General features: G+C 43.7%; 1 protein-coding gene across 1 annotated transcript in view; it reads right to left on the bottom strand.

The window, feature by feature from the left end:
* The window catches only part of PTBP2 (polypyrimidine tract binding protein 2), a 71,277-nt gene that overhangs the window by 17,045 nt on the left and 37,942 nt on the right, over nt 1–16,290 (bottom strand). Inside the window, exons 4-5 of the mRNA XM_077276732.1 lie at nt 7,149–7,321; nt 1,274–1,417 (exon numbers count right to left, since the gene is read on the bottom strand). Of these exons, the coding sequence (XP_077132847.1) occupies nt 1,274–1,417; nt 7,149–7,321 (317 nt within the window). The remainder of the gene's footprint in view (nt 1–1,273; nt 1,418–7,148; nt 7,322–16,290) is intronic.

The following is a 16,290-nucleotide window of genomic DNA, read 5'->3' as shown; positions in this document are numbered from 1 at the left end:
CGCGCGCCCTGAAATCTCGGCGTATCCCGCGCGTGCGCAGACGGGGGCAATATGGCGCCGCGCACAGATTCCTCGGGACTCCCGGGAGCTGCAGCCCGCAGACTGATGCCAAGGAGCAAGACATCGGCTCCTGTCCATAGAGGGACACCCCTGGACATGGCTGCTGCTGGTGAGTCTTACCTAGAGAGGTGGGCGTTGGTCCTGCCACCTCTCCCCGTGCACCCTAAAAGGCCGACTAGCCCCTAGCGGTGGCGCTTCGGGTCACCACATCTAGCCGAGGCAGGGGGGCCCCCACTGCTTGGATCGGCTGATTGGCCCCGGAATTCCCACGAAGAATCCTTTTTCTTCTGACGGAGGTGAATCTGTAGGTCTCCCATCAAGGACAGGAAACCAACTGATGCAGGAGAGAGGTACCGCCTTTTTATCTGTAGGTTTCCTGTCCTTGGTGGGCAGACCCCTCTCTCCGTGGTGCCGTCGTGGGCGTCAGAGAAATATCTGCAGCGGAAACTGACCGGCAGTGCGGGCCATAAATCTGAAGCATATATTAATTTAATGCTGTATAGATTCAACACTGGTTTACCATGCATAAGGTCTGCGTTAAAACCTGAGGATTTTGTGCCAAGGGGAGCAGGAGCAAGCCCAGTTCATAAGGCTAAAGTGTAGCATTTTATAAAAGCCATTGTATTGGAGAACAATGCAACTGAGGTCTAGCAAGCTCCATGACAGTGCTCTACAGAGTCTCATCACGCAAATATTTCTCTAGGATGACCAGCGATTTTCAGAAAACTCACTTTAAGATGAATGTATGCAAATACAAGGAGGGTCATGAATGAAAATTTGAAAAGACCAGCGATCCCTTGTATGCTTTACTATTTATTTAGAGGACAATGAGGAGGAGATCACCCGCTATGAAAACCATATTGCCCAAAAAGCAACATGGAGGATTGCCTTCATCAGACAACCACTGTGTGTATCCTGCAGTCCTCAGGTTGGTCAGAGTCAAGAAGCCTATCAATATTGCACTGACTGGAAGCAGATCAGATAAATTGGGGTCCTACACTTGGCACATCGTACTAGTCAGCTGTCTAAATGCGCAGTGCACATGGTTTACAATGCACAGCTCTGCACTGTGCCAAGTACTAGAATTCACTGCAGCCCAGCCCCATTCAACAGATAATAGTACAAGTACAAGTGCCTGGTAATTTCTTTGTGGTGTTGTAAACCCCTACATTGTTGAAGAACAGAAATTAACATAAAAGCTTAAAACAAATACCTGGTTCAAAGCGCTGTCTGTTTTCAGTTCTTTATGGTTGGAGTACTGGATATAGATAGGTTGGTTACGCAAGTGAGGGGTCAGTGAAGTATAATAGTTAACCATGGTGGCAGCCGCTTCCTCTGTAGCCAATTCCAAAAAAGCCTACAAAACCCAACATGCACATAATATCAAGTCAAAATAGAATTAAAAAAAAGTGTTATTCACTAGTTGTGGGCAGCAAACTTCTGTATCTACTTCCTTAGTTGTTGCTGTGAATAAGAAGGGAGGGGGGGGGAGGCATACAGATTTTAGTGACAGTTCTGGTCCATAACCTGATACTGTGACACATTAATGGTCTGTCAGTGCATGGTTACCACTACTACATTTACATATGGACATAACAGGGACTATGAACAAACTCACGGCTTTGCGAAAATGAGAACTGCTCTGGAAAATGCGGATTATGCGGGGCTGGTGATTTAGCAGAACTAACATTAGCTCAGGAGCAGAGATAGAGATTAGCAGAAAACTGCTGTATAGAAATCAAATGGGCTGGAGAGAGCCGACTGGGATTTTAGGAGTTAACGTGTCAGCACAAAATGTAACTACAGGGCATACAGGCTGTAGTGATCAAAACAAGCTGTACTCTATGTAAGATAAAAGCTCTCATAGTAAAATTACATTGGGGGAGATTTAACGGTCTTCTAGTAAGAAGGTCATTGTTGCCCATAGCAACCAGAGCTCAGCTTTCATATATTAAAGAGCTCTGGTAAGATGAAAAGGAGCTCTGGCTGGTTGCCATGGAGAACAAATTACATTCTTACTATAAAACTGCCAAATCTTCCACATTATGTGGTTGAATTGTATGGCATGTCTACCATAGTGTTGTCATTTAAATTCCAAACCTTGTAAAATTGCAGATTTTGTGTTGCCCTCAAAGTAAAAAAAAGATTGAAATTTCTCTGATCAGATACTCCAGCATATTATAGCTGTTATGAATAACAGACGATGGGGGGGGGCGGTAACACGCCATTTACTTGCAAACAATCTGTGCTATGTAAATTGCCTTCAACCTCTGGCTTGGATCACTCATAGCCAATGTTCTGATGGACATTCTTGGAAGTGTATTAACATTAACTCAGCCATTGTGGGTATCCATCAGAAAGGGAATTTTCTTTGAGTAGTCACATCTCTCATATAGTGGCTACTACACGTTGGCGTTTGGAAACCTCAGAAAATCAAGCATAACAACTGACTGGGATGTCCGAACGCACCACAGCGGACATTCATAATTTATAGTGAAATATGTAGTTTCTGTTTTCGTACTACCCCAGCTTTACACGGTGACTTTAGTCATTATGGTAACATTGATAAGACTTGCGTGAGTTTCAAAATTAAAGTACCATCAAAGTTATGTCCTAGATGGCAAAACAGGTCTTTGGCATTGTGGGAACCGGAACGACAGCTTTTGGGTATATGGAAGTTGTTCATATCAGAAGTGCTGAAACCATTCCCATTATTCTTCATTATGTGATGCGCTCAGGTTAAAGGGTGCTCAGCGTTTCCTGGGCTGCCTGCACCTGAATTTGAGTCATGAACATATCAACAGGGATATGGAGTCAAACTTGGCATAAAATGGACTGACTCCAAAAATATATAATAAATAAAATGGGTTTAGTAGTTCAGTGCAGGAGGTGCGGTAAAGGTTTTCATAACTTGGGAAAGATATAAAATGTCCTCTAAATGAATGTTCTGTTCCTGGTCTCAGATATCGGCTTTTAGTCAAGATGATTCTGTGCCGCACTTTATGTACCTGTTCAGCAGTGCTGTGGAGTCGGAAGTCAGGGAAATTGAGGAGTTGGAGTAGGTGGTGTGGCTTACCGACTCCACAGCCCTGCATGTCAATCAGTGATCTACATTTTCCATTAATTTCTCCAACTGGTGACCGCATGCAACAGTGATCTACCGGAATACATGCAAGTCTCGTAACAAGACGAAAAGGAGTGTGCAACACGACTTGCTGCCAATGTCTTTTGCAGAATGCAGGTAGAAAATATTGGTTTGGCAAAATGGCATATTGCACAGCAGTTTCCAGTTTAGGATAATGTAGTATGATTATGTTCAAAAGTAAAATCATCACCACTAAAAATATTGTCCGGGAACATATACTACTATTTAGGACAAGTTAGGATGGTCTCCTGGGGGGGCTACATAATCTTGGCTGGATCGGAAAAAAGCAAGTTAATTGCAAACTTGCTTATTTTCAGACTAAATTTCATAACACTGCCACTTTAAATGGGAAAACTATATTCCATTAGGTTGGTATTCAACAGAATATGCTTTGATTATAAATACGTCTTCATTTAGCTGAGAATTCTCCACATAGTAGCCTATAGTTCACCTACTATAATAGAAGACAATAAGCTTTGTGTCCCAAGAGCCAGCCCCTCTCGTACAAAGAGGAGGCCTGGGGCGAACACTACCATTTCCCTAGACACAAAGTTAAGTCTTAGGGGTCATTCCATATCAAGTGATCCAAATATGAATATTTTTTTTACCTGACGTCTTTAGATTTTTTTTATTTTTTGTTTTTATGAAGTACAACTTTAGTTAATTACAAATTAAGGGTACGTTCACACAGGACTTTTTTGCTGCTTTTTTTTGCTGCTTTTTTTATGCTAATTTAGGTGCGTTTTTTTGGTGCGTTTTTTGGGTACGTTCACACAGGACTTTTTTGCTGCAGATTTTTGCTGCAGATTTTTGCTGCTTTTTTTATGCCAATTTTCAGCTGCTAGGACACCTCACAATGGCTCTTCACACCTTACTACCAGGAACTCCCTCACAATAGATCACAATCAGGACACCTCACAATGGCTCTTCACACCTCACAATGGCTCTTCACACCTTACTACCAGGAACTCCCTCACAATAGATCACAATCAGGACACCTCACAATGGCTCTTCACACCTCACAATGGCTCACAATGGCTCTTCACACCTCACTACCAGGAACTCCCTCACAATAGATCACAAACAGGACACCTCACAATGGCTCTTCACACCTCACAATGACTCACAATGGCTCTTCACACCTCACTAACCACACCCCTAAGCTCTTGGCTGTGAGATCCCTTCCTGCTGGCCATGATTTTCTGCACAAAAAACGCAGCAAATAATGCTACATGCGTTTTCAGCGTTTTTGCAGCGTTTTTTCCATCACCCATTCAAGTCAATGGGTGAAAAAACGCTGCAAAAACGCAGCAAAAACGCTGAAAGAAGTGACATGCCCTATGTCCAAAAAAAGCAGCAAAGCAAAAAAAACTGATCAAACAAAAAACCAACGTGTGTGCATGAGATTTCTGAAATCTCATAGGCTTTACTGGTACTGTAAAAAGCAGCTGAAAATTAGCATAAAAAAAAGCAGCAAAAAAAAGCAGCAAAAAAGTCCTGTGTGAACGTACCCTAAAAGTTTAGAATTTTTTTCTTCATCAGTTAATTTTTTACAGATTTTTAAAGTTTTAAAAAAGCGCTGATTTTGGCCTGGTATGGCTTTACATTTTTTATCATATCTCGGGCTATGATTAAGATATAGAGGTGGGAGAGGCATCATTTTTCTCAGAATGGTACCGGCTTTCATTTGATATGTCACAAGACTATGTTTCTTTATATTTTGTTTTGGAGAAATCAAATTAAACATTTTGATGCGCAATTCTGAAAAAAACGTATGTTTTAAAATTGTGAAAACATGCATGTGTGTTACTTGTGTCCTTGTTTATATTTGTACAGGGATTCAACTTGGGACCTATCACATTTGTATTTTTTTTTAAGCCTTGAATCATCTGATTTTATGTTTGTGTGAGCTTCTTCCCTTTTTCTTTTCAAATTACAACTTATTGCATTCAGCATTTATATGTAACAATAAAGAAACGCAAAAAACAACTACCAAAGTGCCAGAATAAATACATCTTAATCATCATAACAACTGGCTCAGCATTTTCAACCTGAATTCATTGAACAAGCCAAAAGAAAAAACGTGATCACATCCTCAAGTGTGGTTTTCTAAATACAGTCTCATCCTGATTATATGTTAAAAACAAGATTAAAAGAACCAATATTTTTACCACCCATTTATACATGGAACAATTTTTTTTCTACTATATCACTAAACATGTCATTTCTGAAGTGTTTAAGAAGAATAGTCCAGTAGTTAAATCCTCGTACTATAAAATATGAACTAATCAAACAATTAATAGTAGGTTTTTACACTGGCCTTCTATCATCAATGTGTCCCTTCTAGTGGATGAAATGTCATCTTGTCCATAAGCGCTCACTAGCAATGGTCGTTTCCTTCTGTGTCAGAGTATGTGCGGCTGTCATGGTGCTCGGCTCCGCCTGAGTTATATCTGATTTTTGTTCACTTTTACAATGTCTGATTTTCTTGGATACACAAAGGACGGTGCTGGACCAGAAGGTGCAGAAGAGTCACTTCTACGTCTTCATTTTCACAATCTTTGGAGAGTCCAGTAGCCGCCACCAGCGCCGATCATATTCACAGGTCACATCGCCAGTTGTGTCATCCATTGCCGATCTTGTGCCGCCTTCTACCACGTCATGGACGTCACTGTCTTTATTTCCACTACCTGGGACGACAGTCCGGTATTGCTGAGTCCCTGTGATGGGTTCTGCTTCCTGTAACCGATATAACAAACTCTCCTCCTCCTCTTCGTAGTCCTGGTTTGTACAATACATGAACTGGATGTTAAGAGTATTTTTCTCCCTCCATTTGAGGAGTTGCCTGTGTGTTCAGATTTGGTGTGAATACGGTCTGTGGAGGCTCGAGCTGCCGGCCTGTCATCTGCTCTGCAGTCACCGTCTACCCCTGGTCATTCTCAGCCCTAACAAAGCTTCTCCTCTGTCCTCTCCTATTTCTAAGTGGTAACATAATAAAATAATACAGGAATAGCTAACAATCATGGATTATTTGGTAAATCTAGACCCCACACTTCTACACCACAGGCTGAGCAGACCTGAAATCAAGATTTTTGAACTGACACTGTAATAGTTTTATTTTTTAAAATATGATCCCATCACGATCCCAGCTTGTATTTTGGTGCAGAAGTGGCTAGGAGCATAACAGGCACATGTGCAGTTTTTGAAATATTTAAATTAAACGTTTTTTTCGGAAATGGGTTTTAAAGTTTTGCGCTTGCGTTCGCATAGGTAAATTATTATCAAAGATACTCTTGTTACATATCTGGTGAAAGCCTGTACTGTTCTGAGTAGAATGGTGTTTATTTTGTTTCTCTATCTCTTTTCTAGCCTGAGTTATGGGGAGAAATGTAAGGGCAGGCAACACCGAAATTCGCACTTTTTCCGAACTTTGAAAATCAATAAAAAATTTAAAAAAAAATATCTAGAATTTTTTTTTCTTCACATTTTGCATTCTCTGACAAACTATTACCAAATACCAAAATCTCAAAAGAATTAAAAATATAGTGGTAAAAATCATTGGTTCACTTGACATGGAATGACCCTTAGGCTGCCGTCACACTAGCAGTATTTGGTCAGTATTTTACATCAGTATTTGTAAGCCAAAAGCAGGAGTGGAACAAATAGAGGAAAAGTATAATAGAAACATATGCACCACTTCTGCATTTATCACCCACTCCTGGTTTTGGCTTGCAAATACTGATGCAAAATACTGACCAAATACTGATAGTGTGACGGCAGCCTCAAGCAGGTCGTTTTCTGGAGGTTCTTCTATCGTGTTGAAAGGTTATTTTCCAGGTTTCATGTCATGTTTAAGAGGGCTATTTGGGAATAGAAAGTTCTACTTCCAGCTTCTCAGAAACAGCTACACTGTTTGAGGAACAAAAACACAAAGTCACAGTACCTGATTTTTTCCTTTTAGCATTAGAATATTTGTCACTTTCCCGAAAGGTAAACCCAATGCGATAACTTCAGTTTCGGTTACTTCACTAGGAAGTTTTCGGATATGAAGCACCCGGGATGCCGAACCTTCCATTTTATCGTCTCCTTTAAATTTTTTATTATCGTTGCCATTGGCTGGGGGAAAAAAAATAAATAAAATAACACAACATGAAAATCATTGACTCTGAGGCTATGTGCACACTTTGCGGGGTCCTCTGCGGGTTCTCCCGCAGCGGAATTGATAAATCTGCAGGGCAAAACCGCTGCGGTTATCCCTGCAGATTTATCGCGGTTTGTTTTGCGATTTCCGCTTCAGGATTACTCCTATACTATTGATGCTGCATATGCAGCAATATGCAGCATCAATAGTAATGATAAAAATAATAAAAATTGGTTATACTCACCCTCCCTCTGATGTCTGGATCTCCTCGGCGCTGCACGCGGCGCTCCGGTTCCAAAGATGCTGTGCCGAGAAGGACCTTCGTGACGTCACGGTCATGTGACCGCGAAGTCACCGCAGGTCCTGCTCACACAGCAATCCTGATACCGGACGGCCGCATGCAGCGCTGAGAGGTGAGTGAGTATATCATTTTTTATTTTAATTCTTTTTTTTTTTTTTTTTACACTATTTATGCTTCCCAGGGCCTGGAGGAGAGTCTTCACTCCTCCACCCTGGGTAGCAACCGCACATTATCCGCTTACTTCCCGCATCGTGGGCACAGCCCCATGCGGGAAGTAAGCGGATCAATGCATTTCTATGTGTGCAGAATCGCTGCGATTCTGCACAAAGTAGTGACATGCTGCGGGTTGTAAACCGCTGCGTTTCTGCGCGGTTTTTCCCGCAGCATGTGCACTGCAGTTTGCGGTTTCCATAGGGTTTACATGTTAATGTAAACGCTATGGAAACTGCTGTGGACCCGCAGCATCAAAATCGCCGCGGATCGGCGGTAAAAACCGCAAAGTGTGAACATCGCCTGAAAGGCAAGAAAATACACAATTTCATCTTAACTAGTAATTTTTGGGAAGAACCCTTTATCACCAACATTTCAGAGATTCCAGTGGAATAGTCGGGATTCCTACCATTTGCCCTCCAAGCAGTCAACAAGTTATCGCACATGTTTTGGATAGAGAATAATTTCCTATTTTGGGAAAATTAGTTTAATGTCCTCCATGTAATGCTACATGTGCAATACACGCAATACACCTGGCTTGTTGCAGCCTCTACTGGCCAAAGGAAAGAAAAAAAAAAAAAAATCAACACCTCTGCTCCATTCAAGACATTGCTGCAGAGCCATAATCTCAGGCTTGCACATGTTGAATCCATAGTGATCACCCAATCATTTGCTTAGAGTATAATATAAAATATATATATTTATATTACACACTCGTACGTACGTACGTACGTACGTATCAAGCACTCTACTAAAATACACAGAATTGTGCAAAAATTCAAGGCAGGTGTGGAACAAAAACTGCTGGCAAGCAAGAAGGTTTTCAAACATAGAAGGGTCAGATTATTTTCATCAATTAAAATGTAAAGTGAATGAATATGAGAGATCTAAATGACATCAAAATTCGGTGTGTACTAGTGATGAGCGAGTGTACTCGTTGCTCGGGTTTTCCAGAGCACGCTCAGGTGGTCTCCGAGTATTTTGTTAGTGTTCAGAGATTTAGTTTTCATCATGGCAGCTGAATGATTTACATCTGTTAGCAAGCCTGAGAACATGTGGGGGTTGCCTGGTTGCTAGGGAATCTCCACATGTGTTCAAGCTGTCTAGTAGCTGTAAATCATTCAGCTGCTGCGATGTAAACTAAATCTCCGAGCACTTACAAATACTCGGAGATCACCCGAGCAATGAGTATACTCGCTCATCACTAGTGAATACCTTTTGCCTTCAAAACAGCATCAATTCATCTAGGTACACTTGCACAAATTCAGGGATTTTGTAGGATTAGTCAGGTGCACGAGTAACCAATTATACCAAACTGGGGATAATGTTCACCATTTTCATATATAGGCTGAAACAAAACTGCTGTGCAGGAGGTTTAAAACTGGGTGATGAACAGCCAAACTCTGCTACAAGAGTGAACATGTTGGAAGATGGTGTATGACCTGGTACATGAAACTATAGAAACTGAGCCATTAGATAGTTATACTGGATCAGCTATAGGTCTCACCCAGGAAAAAACTTCAACCTTCAACATCATGGGCTTTCACCATGCACTGTTCAAGCTCTTTTGAAGAAGCATGAAGCCAAAAAAAAAAAATATAATTATATATATATATATATATATATATATATATATATATATATATATATATATATATATATATATATATATATATATATATATATATATATAGTGTCGGCCAAGGAAACCGTAGCAGATGAAAGAAACCATGCTTACTTCCATTTGAAAGCAATCGATGTCAATCAGTGCCATCAGCTCAGAGCTAGCAGGAATCCAATGGGAACCAGCTAATCCCATCTTTGGAGGTCTTGCTAAAGAAGAATTGTGGTAAAAAAAAGCATTAAGCTACTTACAGGTAGCGGCATTTTTCGGAGGCCCATGACAGCACTACGAGAGAGGGGATCCGCCCTTCAGGAACAGGAAACCTACAGATGCATGGGGAGAGGTGCCGCCCTTTTGTATCAGTTGTATATTAGAGCCTGAGAGGACTACCGCAGTTAGTAGCACACAAATATATATTATATACATTATATACAGATTATATACCAAATCAATCCATTGTAATATAACTAGAAATCACACGTGAGATCTATATATCTCTTTATATATATTATAGGAAGTGCAACCCCCACGTGAAAAGGGAGGGAACTAAGGGTGCTGTCATGGGCCTCCGAAAAATGCCGCTACCCGTAAGTAGCTTAATGCTTTATTCGGACTCCCACGACAGCACTACGAGAGAATTACAGAGATGTAAAACTACCTTAGGCTAGGGTCACATTGCGTTAGGGCAATCCGTTAAGCGCATAGCGCTAGAGGATTGCGCTAACGCAATGCTTCTCTAGGGTCCGCGTTCGGCGTCCCCGCTAGCGCAGATACCCGATCTGCACTAGCGAGGAACGGACCTCGGGCGCGCCGGGGACGCTGCAAGCAGCGTCAGAGGTCCGTCACTCAAATGACGCCACATCGCTAGCGCCCGCCCAATGTGGGCGGGCGCTAGCGACGCGTTCTCCATTACAGGCTATGGCGGCGTTAACGGACTATGTTAACACTGCGTTATGCTGCGGTGTAACGTAGTCCGTTAAACGCGGTCACAGAACGCAATGTGACCCTAGCCTTAGGGAGGGACTATAGCTTGTAGCACCCTTAACCCGAAGGTGAGATCAGAGGAGAACCCCAAGTCCAACCGATAGTGTTTGAAAAAAGGTGGAAGGGGACGACCACGTAGCTGCCTTACATATCTGGTCGATTGATACTCCAGACCGTTCCGCCCAGGATGTAGCCATGGCCCGGGTGGAATGCGCCCTCAGATTCTGCGGAGCCGGACCTCCACCTGTAGTACAAGCCAGAGAGATAGCCTCCCTAATTCACTTCGCTAGTGTGTACTTCGATACGCTAAGCCCTTTCCTAGGACCTTGGAAGGATAAAAATAACGCATTCTCTCTCTTCCAAGCGTCAGTGACTGCGATATATTCTAACAGGCATCTCCTAACATCTAATGTATGGAGTAGTTCTTCCTTAGAATTAGAAGGATTTTAGGGAGAAATGACGGTAACACTATCTCCTGTGATCTGTGAAAATGTGAGGCCACTTTTGGCAAATAGGCTGGGTCCGGTTTGAGGACTACTCTGTCCTGTAGAAATTCGGTATAAAGGGAGAGTCTAGAGAGTGCTTGTATGTCCCCTACCCTACGAGCAGATGTTATTGCTACTAAAAATGCTGTTTTGAGGGACAATAATTTAACTGAGGCTGAATGTAAGGGCTCAAACGGTTCTCCAGTCAAGGCAGAAAGGACTAGGTTGAGATCCCAAGGCACCGACCTGTTCTTGTGTATAGGTCTAGCTCTACTAGATGCTTTTATAAACCTTGATACCCAATAATTATTAGCAATGTTACAAGAAAATAGGGCCCCTAGGGCTGAGACTTGTACTTTTAACGTACTTGTAGATATTTAGCTCTAACCCTTTCTGCAGGAATTCTAAAATCTGGTTAATTGGTATCCCTTCTTCGATTTTAAAATCTGAAGAGGCCAGGAACTTCCTCCAGGTTCTAGAGTAGATCTTTGTTGTTATATGTTTTCTACTCTTCATAAGGGTATCAATTAAATTTGGGGAAAAACCTCTGTTTTTTTAACATCGACCTCTCAAACTCCATGCCGTCAAATGGAGCCCCTTCACTTGCGGATGGCTGATTGGACCCTGATGGAGTAAATCCGGAATGTCCAGGAGTACCCAGGGGTCTTTCACCGACATGGTCCTGAGCCATGGAAACCAAGCCCTTCTGGGCCAGAAAGGGGCGACCAGTATGACTATTGCTTGATCCTCCCTTATCTTTCTGACCACAAGAGGCAATAGGCCCAGTGGAGGAAACGCATAAGCCAGTTGGAAATCCCATCTGATCAGGAAAGCATCCACTGCCAACGGATTCTCCCTGGGATTTAGGGAACAGAACTTTTTTGCTTTCCTGTTGTCCCTGGTGGCAAACAGGTCCACCTCTGGATGACCCCACATGTGGACAATCTGATTGAAGATGTCTCTGTTAAGAGACCATTCTCCTTGTTTTAAGGTGTTGCGGCTTAGAAAGTCTGCTTTTATATTTTCTTTCCCTTTTAAATGCAGCGCAGTTAAAGATAGTAAATGGCTTTCTGCTGTCTGAAGCAGGCAGTCCGCTACTTCCATCAGAGATTCGGAATGTGTTCCACCCTGGTGATTTACGTAGGCCACTGCCACCTGGTTGTCGGAGAGGATCTTGACATGGTGACCCTGTAGATACACGAGGAGTTCCTTAACTGCCAATTCAATTGCCATTAACTCTGATTAGAGGAGGCTGATGTTCGGGGGTCCCATAGCCCCTGAACTACGATGTCACCCATGTGTGCCCCCCACCCCGTAGGGCTGGCGTCTGTTGTTATTACACGAGTCACATGTGTCACCCAGGGGACTCCTGCTGACAGATTATCTTCTTCTAGCCACCATCTGAGAGATGTAAGAACTACCGAACTTAATGTCACCTGACCCTGCAAGGACCCTTGTAAGGCTCTATCATTATCCAGTACCTCATACTGTAAAGGTCTGGTATGGTATTGGGCCCAACGCACCGTGGGAAATACACGAAGTTAGGGATCCTAACAGTGACATAGCCTGCCTAAGGGTCATGGACGGTCTATTAATCGCCTTTAACACCTGTTGTTGGATGTGGAGCAATTTATCAGGTGGAAGACAGCATTGTTGGGTCTCTGAATTTAATAACAGCCCAAGGAATCTTTGAATTTTTATGGGCTGTAAACGGAATTTCTCATAATTTATAATCCAGCCCAGATGCTCTAGTTTGGTCGTAGCTATCTTTGCTTGTGAAAGGCAATGACCTGCTGAATTTCCCACAATAAGGAAATCATCCAGATAAGGAATAATGAGGATATTGAATTCCCGTAAATGCGTCATAACCTCAGCGACTACTTTAGTAAACACCCTAGGTGCTGCTGAAATACCGAAGGGAAGGGCTCTAAATTGAAAATGACGAACAGTTCCCTCTATAGACACCGCAACCCTTAGGAACCTCTGGAAGTTCTCATGGATAGGTATATGATTGTATGCATCCTTTAGATCTACAACTACCATGAAGCAGTGTTTGAACAACATCTTTATTGTAGAACTGATTGACTCCGTTTTGAAGGTTTTATTAACTAGGAATTCATTAAGGGATTTAAGATTAATGATAGATCTAAATGATTTATCTGGTTTTTGAATCAGAAATAGAGGAGAGTAGAACCCTCTTCCTCTTTCTGAATCTGGGATTTCAACCAGCACTTTTTTAAGACATAATTTCATGACTTCAGCTTCCAAAGCGGTTTGTTCAACCGTGGAGGAACATAAGGGGGTTAATTTAAATGTATCACGAGGCCAATATAATGCCTCGGACCCAGTCACTATTTGTGATGTCAGACCATGCGGAAGAGAAGGCTGCCGATCTCCCTCCCACAGGGATTGCTAGTCATTGGTCTGGCTTTTTACGTTCTTTTGAGGAACGGCGAAACATGTAGCCCGTACCTCTCCTGCGTCTATCCTCCCATCTAAAATTATCTCTAGAGGGTGAGGATACGCGTTTCCTTCAGCAACCAAATCTCCTCCTGTTGAAAGGGCGACGGTAAGATGCTGATGCTAAATTGGGGAACTTTTTCTTGTCATCCCCTGCTTTCTCAAGCAACTCATCCAGAGTTGGCCCGAAGAGATATTCCCCCTTGCATGGGATGGCGCAGAGCTTGGATCTTGATTGAATGTCTCCAGACCAACACTTCAACCATAAGGCTCTACGAGCCACATTGGAAAGTCCTGCTGCCCTGGCCGCCATTCTGACTGAGTTAACCGAAGCGTCCGACAGGAAGGCCACAGCATCTTGAATTACCGGGAGCGCATTGAGGATTGTATTCCTGGACGCGCCTTCTTTAAGTTGTGACTCCAACTGATCCAGCCAGACCATTAACGATCTGGCCGTACATGTTGCGGCCACTGCCGGTCTCAAAGATCCGGCCGCCATCTCCCAGGTACCTTTAAGGAAGGTGTCTGCCTTCCTATCTTTAAGGGTCCCCATATCCTCAAATGGTAATGGAGGCTTTCTTTGATGCTTTCGCCACTGCAGCATCTAATTTAGGGGCCTTGTCCCAGGTAACCACCGCTGTATCATCGAAGGGGTATCTGCGCTTCAATGCTGGTGGTAATGAGCCTTTTTCAGGTTTCTTCCACTCTCGTAGAATTAAAACCTGAATTTTATCGTTCACCGGAAAGGATCTACGTTTTTTATGATCCAACCCGCTGAACATAATCTCTTGCCTGGAAGGTTGAGTTTTAGGCTCTTCCAGGCCCATTGTGTCTCTGACTGATTTAACTAATTTGTCAACCCGGTCCAGAGGTAGGCAAAATCGGCCAGAGTCCTCTTCAGATGAAGAGGAAGAGGGAATAGAGGCATAAGAACCTTCTTCGCTTTCTTCCTCCGAAGAATCAGACACCAAGGGAGATTTATGCTTTGGACCACCCGCCTGGGATAGGGATCGCAGAGATTCCCTTACTTCCATGCGGATCATCTCCTTTAAACTGGCCGCACTCGCAGATTCTTCCGCTACCTAGGAGAGGACAATAAGGGTGGTAACCTCTAACCGACCTGATGTCACTCAACCCCACCACTCCTGTAGACCTCACCGTCTGCTGTATACAGGTGGCGCATAATTTTTTTGGGTAAGAATCTGGTAAGGGGATCCCGCAGAGGGCGCACTCATGTTTCGTCTTGCCTGTCATTTTAGGGGGAGAAAAGTACAAAGTATAAGGGGCCCGCGTCACTGAGTGAACATTCACGTAGATCACTTACCAGTGCACGCCAAAACAGGTACCGGAATACGAGGGGGTTCTTTGCTAGCCGATGCTCTGGATCCCTGCTTGGATGAGCTCTTACGACTAGACTGGTCCCTCCCGACATGCTCCTTTCCCTTGGGCTTCTGTCGCACTTCATCCAGCAGCAGAGGCTGCTGCTCACCATCACTTTCCTCCATGATGAGAATGTGACCAAAAGCAGGGTTCTAAAACCGACACCTGCTTAAATCCCCCTCGGAATCCGGTCAGCAGACTGCCAGGCACCATCCCATTGGTCCCTGCTATTCAGGCTGCAGCTGGAAGGTCAGCGGGTCCTGTGATGAATCCAGCGTTCAGGATCCGATGGGCGCCGCCATCTTGGATCGACTGCGCATGCGCAACCACCCCGCGACACGGAAGCGCCCGCCGACTCCGCCCCCGACGTCACCGCTGCCCGGAAATGTTCCAGCACACGCTGAGAGCAGTGCAGGACGCCGGGAACGGACAGCAGCGCTCCGGACGGCCTCCAACTCCTGACGCCGGCACACCGCAAACCCGCTGTACCGCCGCCCAGACCTGAAGGGACGGGCATACATACCTGCGCTGGCACTGATGGAGGCAAGAAGATCCTCCGGACTCTGCTCCCTGCTGCCATACGCCACCGACGTGCAGTCCATCCAGGACCACCGTGGCGTCTCCAGGGACTCCCGTACCGGCCGAGGTAGGAGACCCCCTCGCTACCTGATTCGGCCGGCCGGCCTGGGTCCTATAGGATCTTTATCTGTAGGAATCTGTCCCTCCAGGAACAGGAAACCAACTGATGCATGGGGAGAGGTGCCGCCCTTTTGTATCTATAGGTTTCCTGTTCCTGAAGGGCGGATCCCCTCTCTCGTAGTGCTGTCATGGGAGTCCGAATAAAAATTCCATACTTTGGGCGTGGAAATAAGGTGAAGTAACTCAATTATGCATGAAAACATAGAAACTGAGGTGCAAAAAAAAAATAAAAATGTCAGCAGGCGCTCTGGACGCAGGAGTCAGAATTTGAAACTATAAAACAAAGCAATTTTTGTTCAGCACAGTGGTGATTGTTTGGAAGTTTGGCCCTGCATTTCAGCAAGTGGAGTTTGGGATTTGGTACAGTTTAATGGTGTCATCAATGCTGACAAATACAGGCAGATACTTATCCATCCTGCAATTACCATCAGGGAAGGCTTGTTTGGGCTCCAAAATTATAATGCAGCAGGACAACGACTGCAAACATACAGCCAATGTCATTAAGAACTACAGGTGCTTCTCACACAAATTAGAATATCATCAAAAAGTTAATTTAAGTTCTTCAATACAAAAAGTGAAACTCATATAGCCATTACAGTGAATATTTCAAGTGTTTATTTTTGATAATGTTGATGATTATGGCCTATAGCCAATGAAAACCAAAAAGTAATCTCAGTAAATAAGAATAATTAACAAAAGACACCTGCAAAAGCTTCCTAACCATTTGAAAAGGTCCCTTAGTCTGTTTCAGTAGGCTCCACAATCATGGGGAAGACTGCTGACTTGACGGATGTCCAGAAG

Source organism: Ranitomeya variabilis, chromosome 8, assembly GCF_051348905.1.
Source record: "Ranitomeya variabilis isolate aRanVar5 chromosome 8, aRanVar5.hap1, whole genome shotgun sequence".
Lineage (NCBI taxonomy): Eukaryota > Metazoa > Chordata > Amphibia > Anura > Dendrobatidae > Ranitomeya > Ranitomeya variabilis.
Note: the sequence above shows the minus strand (reverse complement) of the source record. Positions and strands in the feature narration are given on the sequence as shown.